The sequence below is a fragment of the Perca flavescens genome, chromosome 9, assembly GCF_004354835.1.
Source record: "Perca flavescens isolate YP-PL-M2 chromosome 9, PFLA_1.0, whole genome shotgun sequence".
Lineage (NCBI taxonomy): Eukaryota > Metazoa > Chordata > Actinopteri > Perciformes > Percidae > Perca > Perca flavescens.
In genome coordinates, this window is record NC_041339.1 from 5,889,735 (window position 1) to 5,908,938 (window position 19,204).

General features: G+C 43.0%; 1 protein-coding gene across 6 annotated transcripts in view; it reads left to right on the top strand.

The window, feature by feature from the left end:
• Positions 1–3,152: 3,152 nt before the first annotated feature.
• Positions 3,153–19,204, top strand: part of szt2 (SZT2 subunit of KICSTOR complex) — a 161,174-nt gene continuing 145,122 nt past the window's right edge. For all 6 annotated transcript variants that reach the window (XM_028586980.1, XM_028586986.1, XM_028586981.1 and 3 more), the window contains exons 1-7: positions 3,153–3,322; positions 4,551–4,676; positions 7,154–7,327; positions 11,740–11,910; positions 13,081–13,203; positions 14,090–14,252; positions 18,627–18,733. In XM_028586980.1, the coding sequence (XP_028442781.1) occupies positions 3,299–3,322; positions 4,551–4,676; positions 7,154–7,327; positions 11,740–11,910; positions 13,081–13,203; positions 14,090–14,252; positions 18,627–18,733 (888 nt within the window). In that variant the 5' untranslated portion in view covers positions 3,153–3,298. The remainder of the gene's footprint in view (positions 3,323–4,550; positions 4,677–7,153; positions 7,328–11,739; positions 11,911–13,080; positions 13,204–14,089; positions 14,253–18,626; positions 18,734–19,204) is intronic.

Sequence of the window (19,204 nt, forward strand, 5' to 3'; positions counted from 1 at the left end):
CCCTACTCTGCATTCTTCTGTCTTTGTATTTATAATAAATACAAATAATAAATAATACCACTCCCTGAAAAATAAGTAATAAAGTTAACAATGTAATACAGGCTATATACTTTCTACTAGAATATATATTTATTATGTTTACACATGCAATGCATATAAGAATATTGTGTTAAGTTATTATGAGTATATTATGATTCAAACGAACTCTGGCCTTATCAAATCTGTTTGTTTTATATTGTCTATGTATCCGTCTGTACCTCTGTAGATGAACCATGAACATGTTTACAATAAAGAAAGTACGAAAATAGAAAAAAGAGAAGCGGTGAGGCGTCCGGATCACATGCCACTTAAAAACAAGATCCACGGAAGTTAGATTGCCCTTCCAAAACAAAAGCTTCTTGATTGTGTCTAAACCCCTAAACCCAAACCTGTGGTATAACTACTTATTTAGATATAAAGGAATATATAGACGAAACGGGAAATAAAAAAGAAATAACATGGTTTACACACTTTGATTAAAGTGTAAAAAACATGATTTGATGTCAGTAATTTCCTAGTATGGGTATCTATCTATCAAAACACCCTCCGTTTAAAAAAAAAGAGAAGAAAAAATGCAGGTGTTATACAGCTGTGACGATACGATAAATGATACCACTATACCACTTTATGACACCTTTCTGTCTGTAGCTTAGTTGTACACTTTTGGTAGCTAAAAATAATCCACATGAAACAATTCACTGTTTTATATCTATGATAGCCCTCTCAATGCATTTCTATTCCACAGAAAGTCAAAGTTATTCACATTTTATGAATGAAATATTTCATATATATAGGCCTTTTCCCCAGCAGATACTTTACTTGTCATAGTTGGAAAAGTACAGGTGTTAAAAATAGCATTAACAGTGCTTTTATTAAGCATGCAGTAAGCATGGCAGTGTAGCCAGCATGCATAATACCCTGGACTTTTTTTGTTGTTGTTTCCAGTTGTCTGTATCTGTCTAGCCCACGCTAATATCCTGTACTAAATGTTTTTATCCCTATGTGCCGAAACTGTATTGTTGTTTTAGCTGTCTGTACCTGTCTCGTCTATGCAGATTTCCTGTACAAATGTTTCTGTCCTTATGTACTGTAAGTTTGTGTCAAATGTTTTATGTTTCTGTAAAAGAGGAACCTGCTGGAAAGTCAGGCCCATTTATACTGTTAAGTTAATGTTACTTTTAAACTTTCCTGTATAATAAAATGAAAATGAAAAATGAAATTAAATGACTCGATTTACTTTTTTTTTTACAGGGTGGTAGGGGAAGACTCATGAATATTCATTAGGGAACTCATCCCCGATTTGCTCGCCTAACACACTAACCCGATAATTGGCTGTCGGACAGTCTGCAAGGTCGGTGACTCGAGTCTGATTGGTATGTTCCGTGCTGTCGTCCGTCGGTTGGCCTTCGTTTTGGCCGACCTGACATGCTCGGTCGGAAGGCGGGCACTGCCATCAGTCTGACTCAAATGACCAATCTTATTGGTAGAGTGCTAACCCCATTAGCGTAACTAACGCCTCTCAAAATCTGACGAAAATCTTTTAAACTGAGCTTTGTTGATCTGAAATGAAGATTCAGCAACTGCATGGCCTATTTCTCGCTTAAAATGTTTTCAGAAATACGTTTTGGTGAACTATTTTAGTAAAATATCAGATCGTATTCTGAACAAGCCGCCATGAAAGTCTGGCTTTGAATTTCCGGAGAAACCAGACCCACGTGACGTGTTTGTCCAATCAACTGCCGTCGGCAGTCGGCATCACTTTGGTGTGTTCAGAGGCACTTTTTTTGGCCAACTCAGGGAGGCAGTCAGTCCGACTGCCTTTTTTGCCGAAGGTCGGCCGTTGGGTTAGTGTGTTAGGGCCCTTACCCTAACCGTAACCAATCCCACTCCTCTTACCTAAACCTAACCAACCCAACCAGAGCAGGCAACGATCAGGCTACTAGCCATTCAGAGGGAGAGTAGGGCGGGTTCTTCCCCTACCACCCCGAAAGAAAAAAATATCGCACCCTTGGACCCTGAAACTGAAGCAGCTAAATGGAATTCAGCCTTTGTTCATTTTATTATTCACACCTGTTATTTTTCTATGGCAACATGTCAAATTGCTCTAGTGATCCTGTTAAAAAGGCATATTATCAAACCAATTTAAAAGATATGAGATAAGGTCAAACATATATTTGCTCTGAAAAAATAGCATTTTAGATTATATTTGTGGTAATTAAATGACTGTTGTCATTTCTTACATCTAGGCCTATCACTGTATTACCGGTATTATTATTATTATTATTATTATTATTATTATTACATTTTGGGGGTGCATTACCTGAAGACAATTATTTGAATTATGCATGTTTCCATCATAGACTGTAAATATTATGAATTCATATTTACACTCTATGGTTTCCATGTACAGTGCTGCTCATAAGTTTACAGGAGACATAAGTATACATACCCCTATGTTAAATTCCCATTGAGGCAGGCAGATTTTTATTTTTAAAGGCCAGTTATTTCATTGATCCAGGATACTATGCATCCTGATAAAGTTCCCTTGGCCTTTGGAATTAAAATAGCCCCACATCATCACATACCCTTCACTATACCTGGAGATTGGCATGGGGTACTTTCCATAAAATCATCTCTCAATGCAAATCAAACCAGCTACTAGGGTAAATGAAATAAAACCATGCCAATCTCCAGGTATGGTGAAGGGTATGTGATGATGTGGGGCTATTTTAATTCCAAAGGCCAAGGGAACTTTATCAGGATGCATAGTATCCTGGATCAATGAAATAACTGGCCTTTAAAAATAAAAATCTGCCTTCTATGGGAATTTAACATAGGGGTGTGTATACTTATGCCTCCTGTATTTTAAGGAAGAACATTTATTTATTTACGATACATTATTCATTCACAACGAAAGTTGGTGTCCTTAAAAGGTCGGATTTTTCCTCATTTTTTTAAATCAAGACTTTAAGATCAATTTCCAAAAGATGTTTTTTTATTCCTCTTTTTAGTCAAGTTTAGCATGGGTATGTAAACTTAGGAGCAGCACTCTAGGTCTAACACTTGTCTTATTTTGAAAGATTTGACCGGAAGATGAATGCGCTGCTGTCACACTGTACTAGCCGACACTTCTACGACCAACACCTGACAAGACAAATGATAAACAAGCATTGGGACAAATTCTTTTTTCCCAAACCAAAGTGAATATTGGTCAGCGGAGGCACGCTAACGTCCCCGCAGTCCATATGCGATACAAGGCATGGCAGAGAGACAGGACAATGAGGTAACATTACTGCTGTAACAAGCACAGCACAGGGGTTGCTTTGGTTGGGAAAAATAAGCCCACATTTTTACATTTGCTTGTTTGTCCGAACAGTTACAACTCGACAAAGTAGCAACTGGTTGAAGTGAAGCATGACTAAGAATAGTCATTAGCCAATTCAGCTTTGCTAACATTTCCGGACGAATAGAAACTTGTGTTAGCTGTATGTTAGCTCGGCTGCTAGCAATAACAGCCAAGCTGCAAGTTTAACACGAGCCAATATAGCTCTGTATTTAAGTTTAGAGATGTTTCTGGGCCGTCAGTACAGTGATTAGATCAATGCAGATTAAACCTAGTCAATTGGTTGATGTAGCTAGAACACGCAGTGCCTTAAATGCAGTTTTGCAGCACCAAATTAGCTGCTCTGTTCAAAGGTTATACATGTATTTTTATTATTATTACATTATATTTGAGGTTTTGCAAATTTAGTTAGACCTTTTGTTCAACTCGGCGTACAAGTAACCCTTTACAATGCATCGCATTTTGGTAAAATCTTAACTTTAAATGGTAACTTTACACACTTCATGCCAGCGTGTGTCATGGGAACTTGCGGGGTTAAACATGGATAACAGAAAGACGATTAATACAAGTAGAAATTTGAGTGAAGAAGATGCTAGTTGGTGGATTGGGGTAGCTATATTGTGAACTCCAATTTTCATTAAAGGTCTTAAAATAATAATGATGCCGATGATTAACTTTGCAAGCAAGTAAACATGATGGACATTAAATTGCCAGATTTTAAAATTAATTGTTAAAAAAGAAGTGGCTAAATCAAGTGCTGTATATTGTAGCCATTATTAAGAAACCTGCCAATTCAGATCAGTGAGTAAAAAGTACTGCACTGCACAAAACTGTGAACATGTCCAGGGCTGAAGGATTTGGGGGGAAAAAAATCGATTGCAATTATTGATTTGCTATTTAAAAAAAAGTTTAGCTACTTTTACCAATATTCACTGTCAAACAGATAAAACATGTCATGGAGCATTATAATAGGATACACCATCAAAATATTGGACAGTCAAACACAGAACATGTATCACAAAAGCTAAAGTCATAATAATAATAAACAATTCCAATAAAAAATATCACTACTTTCCTGTAAACTGGAAATTTCAGATTCTTTCAAATGTCGATTTGGATTTGAAAACGATGAATGGTTCAGCTCTAACCATGTGTCTGTCATCTAAAGGTGGAGGAGGCTGACCAGATCTACCTGCTGATGAAGGAGGAGTATCGGATCTCTAGGAATGTGCGTCTGGCATGGTTCCTTGGCAAACTTAACCAAGTCATCTGGCCAGCTTCAAAGCCTGAACTGGTGAGTTAATCCCGCAGTGTCTCACTTCCTTGTCCTGTCCAGGAGGCCAAACGGCACCAAGATTAAAAATAAATGGCTTGTGGTGTACCACTCTGGTTGGAAGTGGTAGTATGCAACTTCTAAATGGTTTGCCACTGTATAATAATAATAATAATAATCATCATCATCATCATCATCATCAGAGAACCATGCTGTTGTGTTTATTTTTGAAGATCTGTGTCTTTAGGTGGGGTGGGCGTCCCATATGGGTCAACTTTGAGGGCCTCTGTCTTCTGAATGGTTGCTCCTTCCGGTATCTCAAACCATGTTCTGACACTCTCCCAACATGTAGGAAAAGAATGAAAGGAGTGAGGTCGGAAAGTGATTGATTTCTGACTGAATGCCCCATATGTGACTTATAAAAGGCTTGTCACTAGTATTCCACTTGCAGATACAGTGCTATGACATAAGGCAGAGATTTTCAACAGGGGGTCCGGGTCCACAGAGTTAGAGCAGGCGGGCCTCCAAATTATTGTTAATTTTTGAAAGTAAAAAAAAAAATTTAAAATTAAAATGTCTTAACGTGAATCCAACATATTATTAGCTCATATAAATCCCCACTGATGATAGGCTTACTGGCCTATAGGTAAGGTAGTCACTAAGATCCACGGATACAGTTCATCCAAAGGATTCACTGTGCTACATGTATGTTTAAAATTAAATAATAATTTATAAAATCATGCTGATAATTATTATTTTAATAGCTTAGTATCCTGTGCACTAAAAAGGTATGTATAAATGCTTTAGGCTACCCTACACGTTCTTGTAGGCCCAGTTTAATATGCAACCTTATTTTATACAATATATGTAGTAGGGGGTCCCTGCGCCGTCTCTTTCAGTTATGGGGTCCTTAGCTTAAAAACGTGACATCCCCTAACATAAGGTACCAATTTTACACAGTAAATGAACTGTCAATGAATAATGTTGTCCTTCAGTGGTGCATGATGGCATATGCCACTGGCACATACCTTTACAGGAGGAACATGCACATTTTGTGTGCCATGCCAGTAAAACACTAATAGCAAATAGTAGGGCTGCACAATATATCGTTTTTTTTTTTAATCGTTATTGCGATATCAACCTGCGCGATAAACACATCGCAAAAGGCTGCGAAAGAAACTCAGATTATTTTTTAGCTGGAAGAAAATATCGTTCTTTTTTAGTGGTGCCTTTTTATGTTCAATTCAATGTTCAGTTTGTTCAGTAAAATAATGTTCCAAATTATTTCCTTTCGTATGTTTTCAAATTCAACAAGCAATTTGTTTGAACTGAGAACACTTTAATATCTGTTTATTTATTGCAAGTAATATCATTATCACAATATTGAAGAACGTTATCGGGGTTGCATATTTTCCTCATATCGTGCAGCCCTAGCTAATAGCACACAAAGTGGCATACCACTAAGAACTGGCATATGACACTTTGACAAAAGTGGCATACATCAGTTTATGCTGGAGAAGAGTGGTATCGGAACATGAGAGCCATAACAAAAGTCAACACTGATATTAGCCACTTGCCACCAGCCATTTTTCCATCTCTGTGTCGCTCTAGTGGCATCTGGTCTCCACATTCATTTTAACAATTTAAGAATACTCTTACAAAGTTCTCTCTCCAGGGGCTCCAAATGTGGAATCCTCAAATCCAATATAGTTTATTTTAGGGCTGGGCAATATATCGATATTATATCGATATCGTGATATGAGACTAGTTATCGTCTTAGATTTTGGATATCGTAATATCGTGAATGGCTTAAGTGTTGTATTTTCCTGGTTTTAAAGGCTGCATTACAGTAAAGTGATGTCATTTTCTGTTACCAGACTGTTATAGCTCTTCTATTATTTTTTACCTTTACCCCTTAGTCATTATATCCACATTACTGAAGATTATTTATCTAAAATCTCATTGTGAAGATATTTTGTTAAAGCACCAATTGTCAACCCTATAATATCGCCATCGAGGTATTAGGACAAGAATATCGCAATATCTGATTTTCTCCATTTCGCTCAGCTCTAGTTTCTTTAATATTATTTCTGACACACAGATTAAAAGATTATATTCAGGTTAACAAAAAAAGATCCAAAATGTGGCCGGGTTAGCTCAGTTGGTAGAGCAGGCGCACATATATAGAGGTGTATGCCTCGACGCAGAAGGTCCAGTGTTTGAGTTCGACCTGGACGATTTTCCTGCACGTCTTCCCCCTCTCTCTCCCCTTTTCATATCTGGCTGTACTTTCCATTAAAGGCTGAAATGCCCCAAAAAAATCTTAAAAAAATAAAAATAAAAATGAATAAATAAAAACTCAGAAATGCAGTCACACAAAGTACAAAAATAAATAAATAAATATTACCTGTTTTAATAGTTTGAGAAATTCCTGAACCACATACATGTTGTGAATGATTAGTAACTGATGTCATGTTTGACCGTCCCTTCATTTACAGCTGAACTCCGAGAATGAATTGGACTTGCTGAGTATCTTACCTAAAGGATGGCAGACGGACTTCTCCCCCACCATGTACCCCTACATGTTGGTGCCGTCCACTCGAGCCACCTTCCTGGCCCGGAGGTACCGCTTCATCATTGAGCTGGACCTCAGCCCCTCCACAGGCATCGTGGTAAGACTCAAACACAGTTTAATGGTTGGTCACTTATTTCCTGAATGAATGCCGTTGACACAGATGAGATGGAAAAGTGGCTGGAGTCTAGCCTAGAAATCTAGACGCACCCTAGCGGCAGCAAATGTAATTTGCAACCAGGGGCGTCTAGCAACTCTCCGTCGGCTTGCGAGCTGGGAAAACCAAACTTAGTTTCGTTAAGACACTCTTGTCACAGTGTAGGAAAGAACAACTTGTTCGGCTCATTATATCTAACTGGTGTCAGGTGTAATTGGCAAGCTAACTTTGCGATGGTCAATCTGTTTAGCCATCTCCCGGTTTTCACTGCTGACCACAGGAGGAGCATTCAGGTCAAAGAGCTGCTGACACTGCTCTGCAAAGTGACTCGGACAGGGTTGCTACCCTGAAACTCCCCAGCATTGAATATATAGGATCAGCCAGATGATGTTGGGGACAGAGGTAGTATTTTTTTAAACTGGGTACAAGATCAACAATATCATTCATACTCATACTAATCATTTATGACATTTCTTGTTAACCAACTTGGTATTCCAACTCTTGTTGCAAATACAAGACACTTCCACTTCTTTCGTACTGCAGACGAATATTACCTGGCTCTACTGAATGTGCATTATGTTTGACCCATTTATGTGAGACTGCAGACACAAATTAATCTCTGGTTGTCAGCACTCATCAGATGTAGTTCCACGTGCTTTACTGTTAAACCACAGAATTATAAATAATCACATAACACAAGTATTAAAAAAAAGTTTCACTTTCACTTCTCTCTGCATTTTTCCATCCCTCCCTATCACGTTCTTTTCTGAGGGAGAGCAGTGGTGAGTTAAAATTCATATGATTAGGAGGTAGAAGAGTGTTTTCTGTTTACTCTCAGGCTGTGCTGATGGACTGGACCATCGTGAGCATGAGTAAAACTCCCCTCTCACAATGAATCCACTGATACATTTCACTTTCATTATTTAACATTATTAGAGAGCAAATTCTGCTCTGTTTTAGAACATAAGACAGACCACACAAGTCTCGAGAGACAGGACAGTTGGGTCTCTCACATTATTTATATATATACATACATACATACATACATACACACACACACACACACACACACACACACACACACACATACACAATGCACCATCTCCTCAAATTTAATATATATTTCTCAGATGGTTTTCATCAACAAATTCAAGCAGTCAGATATATATGAACTCCCATTTGTATTGCATCTGCCCTACAAAAAGACACTTCCTGAATGTAGTGGAGTCGGAACACAGCAGACAAAAGGCAAAAAAAAAAGCAGCAACAGAAAATCACCAAGTAACATCATTAGGCAATTATCGATTATTGTCTTTCACTGCATCGATGCAGAATCATCCACTTCCACATCGCGATGCATCGATTCAATGATTAATTTCAACACCCCTAGCTTTCACTGTGTTTCATAGTTACACCGACTTCTAAAACCGCCATGAGATGAAGGTTAAGGAGTGCATGTCTGAAGGGGGCTTTAGACATGCCTGTTCACCAAAGGCTAGAGTAGGGTCCTGCACCTAGGTCTAATGAAGCACATTGACCAATTCAGATCACCCACCAGTGCAGGTTTAACACAGTAACCTGTGTCACTGCATTAGTCTCAAAGATGTAAGTCGGTCCTCACAGCAACCTCTTCAGTGTTATGTTAGTCGTAGTTGAATGTCACACCCTAACTTAGAAGTCTGGTCCCGGTCCATGTTCCAGTTGAAGCCCATGCAGACATCTAGCCTCGTGAGACCATCCTGATCTCGCGAGCTCCAGTTTTCCATTTGCAGATCAGTCTGGCATCTTGAGGCAGAGAAAATTTGGAGCCTTTAGCCAAACGACCGGGCCAGTCAACATTGGTTTTGAGGTGGGTTAGGTGGTGATAGACCGATGGTTTATCCAATCAGCTAACCAGTATTTTCAGACAGCGGTAGCCCTAATTCTGTTAGCTGCTCGCTAATGCTTTTTTTTCTCTTGGATCCTTCTTTTAGAATATGGTCCGGGAACCTGAAATGGTGCCTTTTATTCCTAAATTCTTGTTACACAAACGGCAAATCTCCTTTACCGACATGTTGCTTGTATGCTGAGCTAACGAGCTATGCTTTGCCTGCAGCAGCAGGGGCGGGCTTGTGGTTGTATTTTCATACGCTTCGTGGATCTGATTGGTTGATTTGGCCCGTCTATCACCAACATAGGTGATAAACAGATGGTTCATCCAATCAGCTAACCAGTATTTCCGCCCCTTCCCAAAAGTTCTCCAACGGAAAGTTGAATCCATCTGGCGGAGTCAGGTTAGCAGACATCAGCATCGCTTTATATGTCGGCAGACAAGTAGCAAGAAGCTGCAGCGTTAGAGTTGGGTATATTTCCGTTTTTTGCCGGTCCGGTGTTTCGAGCTTAAACTGGTTCGATTTTATGCAAACCGGCTCAACCGGCTTTTGTCATTACGACACGTTCCGGCAAATTAAAAAGTAGCCGACCTAAGCAACCTGTGCCGACGGCGTCACGGCGCTAAATCCCACTTGTGAGAGTTAGTCTCAAAGAAAACTGCGCTGATATGGCAAAAAAAATGTATTTGAAGCTGACGAAGACGCGAGCTGAATAAGACGAGGCAAAGTGTTAACTTTAGAAAAAAAAATTCACGGCTTGGAAATGCATTACTGCCACCAGGTGGACTGGAGTCCCTACACTCTCATTATGGTTCAGTTTGAGTCAATTGCGACACCGAGCGGACAAATTTGGTATAATGGCCCTGCAAGTGGCTTAATATCAAAACTGTTTTTTATTTATTTATTATAAAGCAGGCCAAGGTGCTATATAAATCCTGTGAAAGTATCAAAACGCTCAATCCAAAGAGATCTGCACACAGCCCGTATTCTGTGTAGAACTTCTGTACGGTTGTGATCTATTAACAAACAATACTATATAAAGAAAGAAAGTGTTGCTACAGTCATTCCGCAGCTCAGGTCCCCAGGAAGTGCATCGGGCTTTGAAGCAAATTGACTATAGCAGCCAAACAGTGGAAATGCAACTTCTGTGTCCGTCACGTGATACCCTCTGGCCTAAAAAGACTTTTTCCCATAGACTTACATGGTGAAAAAGAGGTCTGTAAATCAGGTGATACATTTCTTTAGCGTCACCACTCCCGCAAAATGACTGAATGAATTTGATCCATTCGGTCCGATAACATTTGGAAAGTCTAAAGGAGCGGCACAATTAAATAACTGATTCCCTATTCAAGTCAGCGGAGCGCTAAACAGGAAGTAGCCAGCTCGGCCTCAGCTCTAGTGGCCTGCTGTATGGGCCGCACGGAGCAGAAGCAGCACTGATCATCCGGGTCATTTTTGGCTCCATTATGACTTCATGCTCCGCCTCCAGTGCCAGTTCTTATTATACGTCCATGGGCTGCATTGATGGTGCAGAGAGTCCAAGAGTGCAGATGTAGAAGACACGGAAACACTGACCAATCAGACTGAGCTTTTTCGGGGTGACGGGAGGAACAGGCACTAAAACAAAGCGTTTCAGACAGAGGGTGAATACAGGTACATTACTGTAGACGGGCAGTATGAGAGAAATTAAGTGTTTTTTGAACATTTAAAGCATGCAAACATGGTCTATTAGAAACCCAAAATACAAGTATGAACCTGGAAATAACCTTTTGAAATGTGTGTCAGTCTATCATTAGTCTATATACACGACCTTCCACTTCCGGCATTGCTCCGTTGCCGCCGGAAATGTCCTTATTTTCGGCCGGATGTCCGTCACCTTCCTCTTTCTTTGTGTTGGCGTTCTAAACTCCGGTGGATTTTGAGGACTATGGTTAACTGCTCCTCAGATTTCTGCAGGGTAAATCCAGACAGCTAGCTAGATTCTCTGTCCAATCTGAGTTTTCTGTTGCACGACTAAAACAACTTTTGAACGTACGCACGTTCCACCAAAACAAGTTCCTTCCCGAGGCTATATTGCAGAGGCACCGTGGATCCGTCCGGCGCCTAGCGCCGCCCAAGACGATTGTGATCGGTTTAAAGAAATGCCAATAAACCAGAGCAAGTTTTTCTCCCATCCCAGAATGCTGTGTGGACTAGCCAGACCTTCCTTTGCAGTGCTGCGGAGGAAGGTCTGGCAAAGCGAGACTTGTCTATCATTGCCTCTGTCTTATCATTTGTATCTGGCAACCTTGAGTGTTACACTAAAGCAGTGTGGGATTCTCTGTTAATGCTACAGTTTTATAGCCGTGGTGTTTATCAGTATGGACCTTACCTCAAAAGTAATGCCCTCTGTCTTACCCAACTCTGGCATAGGATACTTCAAAAGTTACTGGGTGCAAAATTGAATTCTGTATTCGAGGTGTGTCTTTGTTTTCTGTTCTGCAGGACGACAGCACAGGAGAGATGATCTTTGACGAGGTCTTTCATGCCTTGTCGAGGTGTCTGACTGGTCTGGCACAACCATTCAAAGTCCCCGGAACTGATCAACTTTTCAAGCCCAAGATTTTCATCACCATCTTGGCGTATTCGTCAATTATTGGCCTCGCCTCCCATCAGGTCATTACAGTAGTTTACGTGTCATCCTGTTCCGTGCTGGTGTTTAGGAACGCATGTATGTACCCTAATGTCCTAAGAAGATTCAGGAGCCTTGGAATGAATGAGTGAGTGTGAAAAGCAGTGTGATTCAAGGGATGTGAATGCAAACATTTGCACCCTCTGTGCTGATTGAAAAGGAATGTGTTAATGCAGTGGTCTCTCATTACATGACCAGATTATAACGTTCTCTTAATACATCCGTGGACTATAATAACTTTCACCACTGCTCATTTTATAAAGCCCGCCGCAAGGAAACGTGTCTTTGTTTACATTGTATAATATGCTGTTGGATTGCTTTTTATTTTGCATGATTGCAGCGCGCTAGCAGCGAGCTAACGTTAGTGCGCTGACGTTAGCTAGCTCTAACATCGGCAGTCAAACAAACCTCAATGATCCATTATCTTTTTGATAATCTATAAGTTTTTCTTGCAGTAGCCTTTCTACAATAAGCCGTGGTAAAAGTTACTATAATCCGTTCAAGGAGTTGATAAGCAGACAGATTAGCTAGCTAGTTGATAAATTGTCTACTTCCACTTTATAAACAGATAGCCATAGCGGCTAACGTTAACGTTACGTCGCTGCTGGAGCATCAGCTACTTTAGCGATGTTTAACGTTGGCTACATAACGTTAGCAATATATCTTGTGTAGAATCCAGAGGGAAGTGTCAGGGAGCAGAGACAAAGTATTAGATGAAGTGAGGTGGTTTAACCATGGAGATGGGATATTATCGCTTAGCTGCACCGCAGTTGTGTGTGTCAGTGGCCGCGGGTAAGAGAGGGTGTAAAAGAGGGGTGTGGCGATGACATCATTGATACGGACGTATTCATATTCGCCATCCAAACAAAGCCAAACGAGAGCTGTTTTCGGATTTTTTCATCCTGAGACCAGGTTTCAAAAAACAGGATTGACAGGATGACAGGATTCGTTTGGACGGTCGGCCCAAACAATGCAAAACGTGCGTTTGCACAAAAAAACGTTTCCGTGTGGATGGCTTAAGTTAAATCAGCTTGTCCCTACATCCTTGTGCTCCTAAAAATAAATGTAAGCATAGAGCCCTAATTGGTTTCCGTGTGATGCATAAAGCTGCTGCAGATGTTGCAGTCCTCTGACAGCCTTGATTCCCCCTGCAGGTTTTGGTACAGGGCTGTCGGCTTGATAGAACAAACCTCGATGAGTTCCGGCATCACATCTACCAGCAGCTCAGAGCAGTGGAGAGCAACATCGCAGAAGTCTTACATCAGCAGCATGAACAGGCAAGTGCTCATGAACAGTATATAATTTTTTAAAAGAGCAAGGGGAAAAGATGTGGTTAATGAAACAACAGATCTCATTAAAACAAAGCATATCACCTTCGCAATGCAAACCCCTTCATATGAATCCTTTCTTGTTATCAGTATTAATATTCATCTAAAATCTTAAAGTGTGCTCATTTTCAGGTTCATAATTGTATTTAGAGGTTGTACCGGAATAGGTTTATGTGGTTTACTTTTCAGAAAACACCATCTATTTTTTTAACTGCACATTGCTGCATCTCCTCTTTTCACCCTGTGTGTTAAGCTCTCTGTTTTAGCTACAGAGTGAGGCATCTCACTTCTGTCCCATCTTTGTTGGGAGTCGCACATGCGCAACACCTAGGTAAGGACTACTAGCCAGTCAGAAGCAAAGTATGAGGGAGTGCCACGCTAGCAGCTAGGCGAGCATTATAACGTGTGTTACAAAGTGACGCTTGTCGTTTGTCTCTGAAGTAAAAGCTGGACTACAATAGAGCTGTTTGGAGCAGTTTGTGAACAGTGTTTTCTGTTGGAGATGGTAAGTCCCTTTGGGGTGGACTTTGGGCTTTTTCACTTTGTAAACCTATAACGTGCACAAAAAAAGATGTATAACACAATAAAGGAAAGGGAACAAGTCAAAAAGCATATATAAGATATTCTACATGTTTCTCATTGTGCAGAGCAGATCAACAATCAATGTATCTACTAACAACTATTGTGTATCCTGGGCAAAGCGGTTTACATAGAAAACTAGAAGGGCCCATCCGCCAAGGCATGCCCTAGCTCACAAAGTTAACGCAGTGTAAATTTGCCCAGTCGGGAAGTCATTTTTCGCCCAGCCCTAAATGTGTTTATTGCTCCCTTCCAGTGTATGGAGCCAGTCCGAAGCTCAAGTCCCCATAGCAACATCCAGGATGAGCAGCCCCACAGGAAGCAAGGCATTTCAATGGTGTCCGCTGATATGGGTCTGGTCAGCATGGTACGTCAGGGCATCCTTGCCCTCCAGTTGCTGCCCCCAAACTCCAGTGCAGGTAGGTTTGTGTTAAGCACCCAAATTTGTCATTTAGTTTCTCAACCAAGGGTTTGTCTTAAGGGTTCCTCAGTTGCAGAGTTGGAGAATTGTTTACTAGAACCTCTTTGAAGAAGACCAACACCCTCTCCAAACACCTCTAACAACCAGCCGTTTCAATGGGCAGTGACCGCATCTTTGGTTACTTTACTTGTTGGCACATTAAAAAATTCAATTATATGTAGTCTTGACATGTTGAATCGTACAAATGGGGATAACTGTGCACACAACAGGTCTCTCCTTAAAGACAGTCATGCTGTCGCACTTGTTTTTTCACAGGAAAAGTGACAGAAGTTTGTAGTAGAAAATAGAGAGCTGAGAGAGAAGTCAAACACTGCTTTATTTCAGACCTCTGCACACCCGAACAAATGCTGTGTAAAGTGTGTCTTAAAAAGACAAAAAAAAGTCAAACATTTCAAAATCAAAATGTTAGGCCTTTAAAAAGTCTTAAGTATTGTGTTCTAGTTCTTAAATCATTTTAAAGTGTGGCCGGGTTAGCTCAGTTGGTAGAGCAGGCGCACACATATAGCGGTTTACTCCTTGACGCAGCGGTCGCGGGTTCGTCTCCGACCTGTGGCCCTTTGCTGCATGTCATTTCCTCTCTCTCTCTCCCCTTTTATTTCTTCATCTGTCCTGTGAAAATAAAGACCTAAAATGCCCCAAAAAATAATTTTTTTTTTTGCAGTTCTTTCTCTCGCTCGTCCAAATAAAATTTGCTGTATATGTACAGATTATTATTACTCTGTGTTGCTTTTATTCAATTTGAATACATTTGTCTATTTTGCAAGTACTTTTGTGCATTTCGTTGTACTTTTATGTCGCGATATAGGTCTTAAATTTCATACATAATGGTCTTCGCCCATCCATCCATCCATCCATCTTCGTCCGCTTTTTATCCGTTCGGGTCCTGGGGAGCAGCTCAAAGGGGACCCCAAACTTCCCTTTCCCGAGCAACATTAACCAGCTCCGACCCGTTCCCAGGCCAGGTTGGAGATATAATCCCTCCACCTAGTCCTGGGTTCCCGAGGCCTCCTCCCAGCTGGAGCCTGGAACACCTCCCTAGGGAGGCGCCCAGGGGCATCCTTACCAGATGCCCGAACCACCTCAACTGGCTCCTTTCGGACGCAAAGGAGCAGCGGCTCTACTCCGAGCTCCTCACGGATGACTGAATAAAGACGCCAGCCACCCTCCTGAGGAAACCCATTTCGCCGCTTGTACCCTGGATCTCGTTCTTTCGGTCATGACCCAGCCTTCATGACCATAGGTGAGGGTAGGAACGAAAACTGACCGGTAGATCGAGAGCTTTGCCTTCTGGCTCAGCTCTCTTTTTCAACGGTGCGATAGATTGAATGCAATACCGCACCCGCCGCGCCGATTCTCCGACCAATCTCCCGCTCCATTGTCCCTCACCGCGAACAAAACCCCAAGGTACTTGAACTCCTTCACTTGGGGTAAGGACTCATTCCCTACCTGGAGAAGGCATTCCATCGGTTTCCTGCTGAGAACCATGGCCTCCGATTTAGAGGTGCTGATCCTATTTCGGTTGCGAACCGATCCAGTGAGTGCTGAAGGTCGCAGGCGATGATGCCATCAGGACCACATCATCTTGAGATCCCCAGCCCACCAAACTGCAACCCCTCCCCACCCCGACTACGCCTCGATATCCTGTCCATAAATATTACAAACAGGATTGGTGACAAAGCGCAGGCCTGGCGGAGGCCAACCCTCACCTGAAACGAGTTTACCGAGAACCCGGACACAGCTCTCACTTTGGTCATACAGAGATTGGATGGCCCTGAGTAGAGACCCCTCACCCCATACTCCCGCAGCACCTCCCCACAGTATCTCCCGGGGACCCGGTCATACGCCTTCTCCAAATCCACAAAACACATGTAGACCGGTTGGGCATACTCCCAGGCTCCCTCCAGGATCCTTGCGAGTGAAGAGCTGGTCCGTTGTTCCACGACCAGGACGGAATCCGCATTGTTCCTCCTCAACCCGAGGTTCGACTATCGGCCGAACCCTCCTTTCCAGCACCTTGGAGTAGACTTTACCAGGGAGGCTGAGAAGTGTGATTATAATTGGCACACACCCTCTGGTCCCCTTTTAAAAAGAGGAACCACCACCCCAGTCTGCCACTCCTTTGGCACCGTCCCAGACTTCCACGCAATGTTGAAGATGTCAACCAGGACAGCCCCTCCACACCCAGAGCCTTGAGCATTTCTGGACGGATCTCATCAATCGGGCTTTGCCACTGTGTAGTTGTTTGACTACATCAGTGACTTCCGCCTGGGAAATCGGCGACAATCCCCGTTATCCTCCAGCTCTGCCTCTAACATAGAGGGCGATTAGTCGGATTCAGGAGTTCCTCAAAGTGCTCCTTCCACCGCCCCTATTACCTCCTCAGTGGAGGTCAACAGTGTCCCATCCTTACTGTACACAGCTTGGATGGTTCCCCCTTCCCCTCCTGAGGTGGCGAACAGTTTTCCAGAAACACTTTGGTGCCGACCGAAAGTCCTTCTCCATGTCTTCTCCAAACTTCTCCCACACCCGCTGCTTTGCCTCTTTCAGAGGCTGCAGGTACCCTGCAACCCGCCTCCGGAGTCCTCCGAGATAACATATCCCGGAAGGACTCCTTCTTCAGTCGGACGGCTTCCCTGACCACTGGTGTCCACCACGGTGTTCGTGGGTTACCGCCCCTTGAGGCACCTAAGATCCTAAGACCACAGCTCCCGCCCGCAGCTTCAGCAATGGAAACTTTGAACATTGTCCACTCGGGTTCAATGCCCCCAGCCTCCACAGGGATGTGAAAATTCCGCCCGGAGGTGTGAGTTGAAAGTCTGTCGGACAGGGGCCTCCTCCAGACGTTCCCAATTTACCCGCACTACACGTTTGGGCTTACCAGGTCTGTCCAGAGTCTTCCCCACCCCTGACCCAACTCACCACCAGATGGTGATCGGTTGACAGCTCTGCCCCTCTCTTCACCCGAAAGTGTCCAAAACATACGGCCTCAGATCAGATGAAACGATTATGAAATCGATCATTGACCTTCGGCCTAGGGTGCTCTCTGGTACCAGGTACACTTATGAGCATCCCTATGTTGAACATGGTGTTCGTTATAGACAATCCATGACTAGCACAGAAGTCCAACAACAAACAACCACTCTGGTTTAGATCAGGAGTGTTCCTCCCAATGCCTCCAGGTGTCTCCATCATTGCCCACGTGTGCGTGAAGTCCCCAGCAGAACAATGGAGTCCCCACTGGAGCCCCATGCAGGACTCCAGTCAAGGTCTCCAAGAAGGCCGAATACTCGAACTCCTGTTTGGTGCATATGCACAAACAACAGTCAGAGTTTTCCCCACAACCCCCAGGCGAGGGAGGCGACCCTCTGTCCACCGGGTCCAACACAGCGGCGCCAGCCGGGGCTTGTGAGTATCCCCACACCCCCGGGCCTCACACCCTGGGCAACTCCGGAGAAGAAAAGAGTCCAACCCCTATCCAGGAGTATGGTTCCAGAACCGAGACTGTGCGTGAGGTAAGCCCCACCAGATCTGTAGCGCTCCACCTCCCGCACCAGTTCCGGCTCCTTCCCCCACAGAGAGGTGACGTTCCACGCCCCCAGAGCCAGCGTCTGCCGCCCGGGTCTGGTCCGCCGAGGCCCCTGACCTTCACTGCCACCCATGTGGCATCGCACCCGACCCCAACGGTTCCTCCCACAGGTGGTGGGCCCATGGGCTGGAGAGATGGGAGCCACGTAGCTTGTTCGGGCTGTGCCCGGCCGGGCTCCGTGGCAAACCCGGCCACCAGGCGCTGGCCGACGAGCCCGCCGTCTGGGCCTGGCTCCAGACGGGGCCCCGGCTTCCTCGGGCAGGGTCACTCCATCTCTACCTTGCTTCTTCATTGGGGTTTTTGAACCATTCTTTGTCTGGCCCCTCACCTGAGACCACTTTGCCTTGGGAGACCCTACCAGGAGCACAAAGCTCCAGACAACACAGCCCTCAGGTTCACAGAGACACACAAACCTCTCCACCACGATAAGGTGATGGTTCACGGAGAATACAACGTTTCGGTCCCAGACCTTCATCAGGTAAATTCCAATTTACCTGGGACCAAAACGTTGTATTTTTCTAAATAAATTATTGCTTGGGTAATGATCAGTGTGCGGGATTTTCTCTCAACAATTCATAATGGTCTTAAAACGTCTTACATTTGCAGAAACCCCGTGGTTAATTGTTGGGAGAATTTAATCTTTTACACTATTGGAGCACATCTAAAGTGTGTGTGTGTGTGTGTGTGTGTGTGTGTGTGTGTGTGTGTGTGTGTGTGTGTGTGTAGGTATCATTATAATCACAGACGGAGTGACCAGTGTTCCTGATGTGGCCGTGTGTGAAACGCTGCTGAACCAGCTCAGGAGTGGAACCATCGCCTGCTCCTTTGTGCAGGTAAAGACGATAACATCTCCATGCTTGCAGCTGTGACTTTCTTGTTTGTTACTTGTCTAGCTTCTTTTTTTCAAATGAAATGCCAAAAATATTCACGAGACATGTTGTCAGTGGTTTGTGTGCTGATCCTAACGGTGTGTGCTGCATTTGTGTTTTTTAATTTATTTATTAATACCCTTAGACATCTTTGGAATGGTTTAAAAAAAATAAAGTACTCTAGGTTTGATTATATCAGTGGGTTTTTCCTCAGCTGATTTTGTAACTTAGAAGCTACTGAAATGAGAGAGAGAGAGACTGAGATTTTAAGGGATAATGTTAGTCATGTAGCCTGGTCCTACCAGACTCTCGTACATTTCATTTGTACAGAGAGTCTGGCCACTCTCCGTTGACAAGTGTTTACTTCCTTGAAGGCGGGTACTCTGTTGAAGTTTAAAACTATTGGATCTGCCCAGAGCCACTCTGGATCTGCCA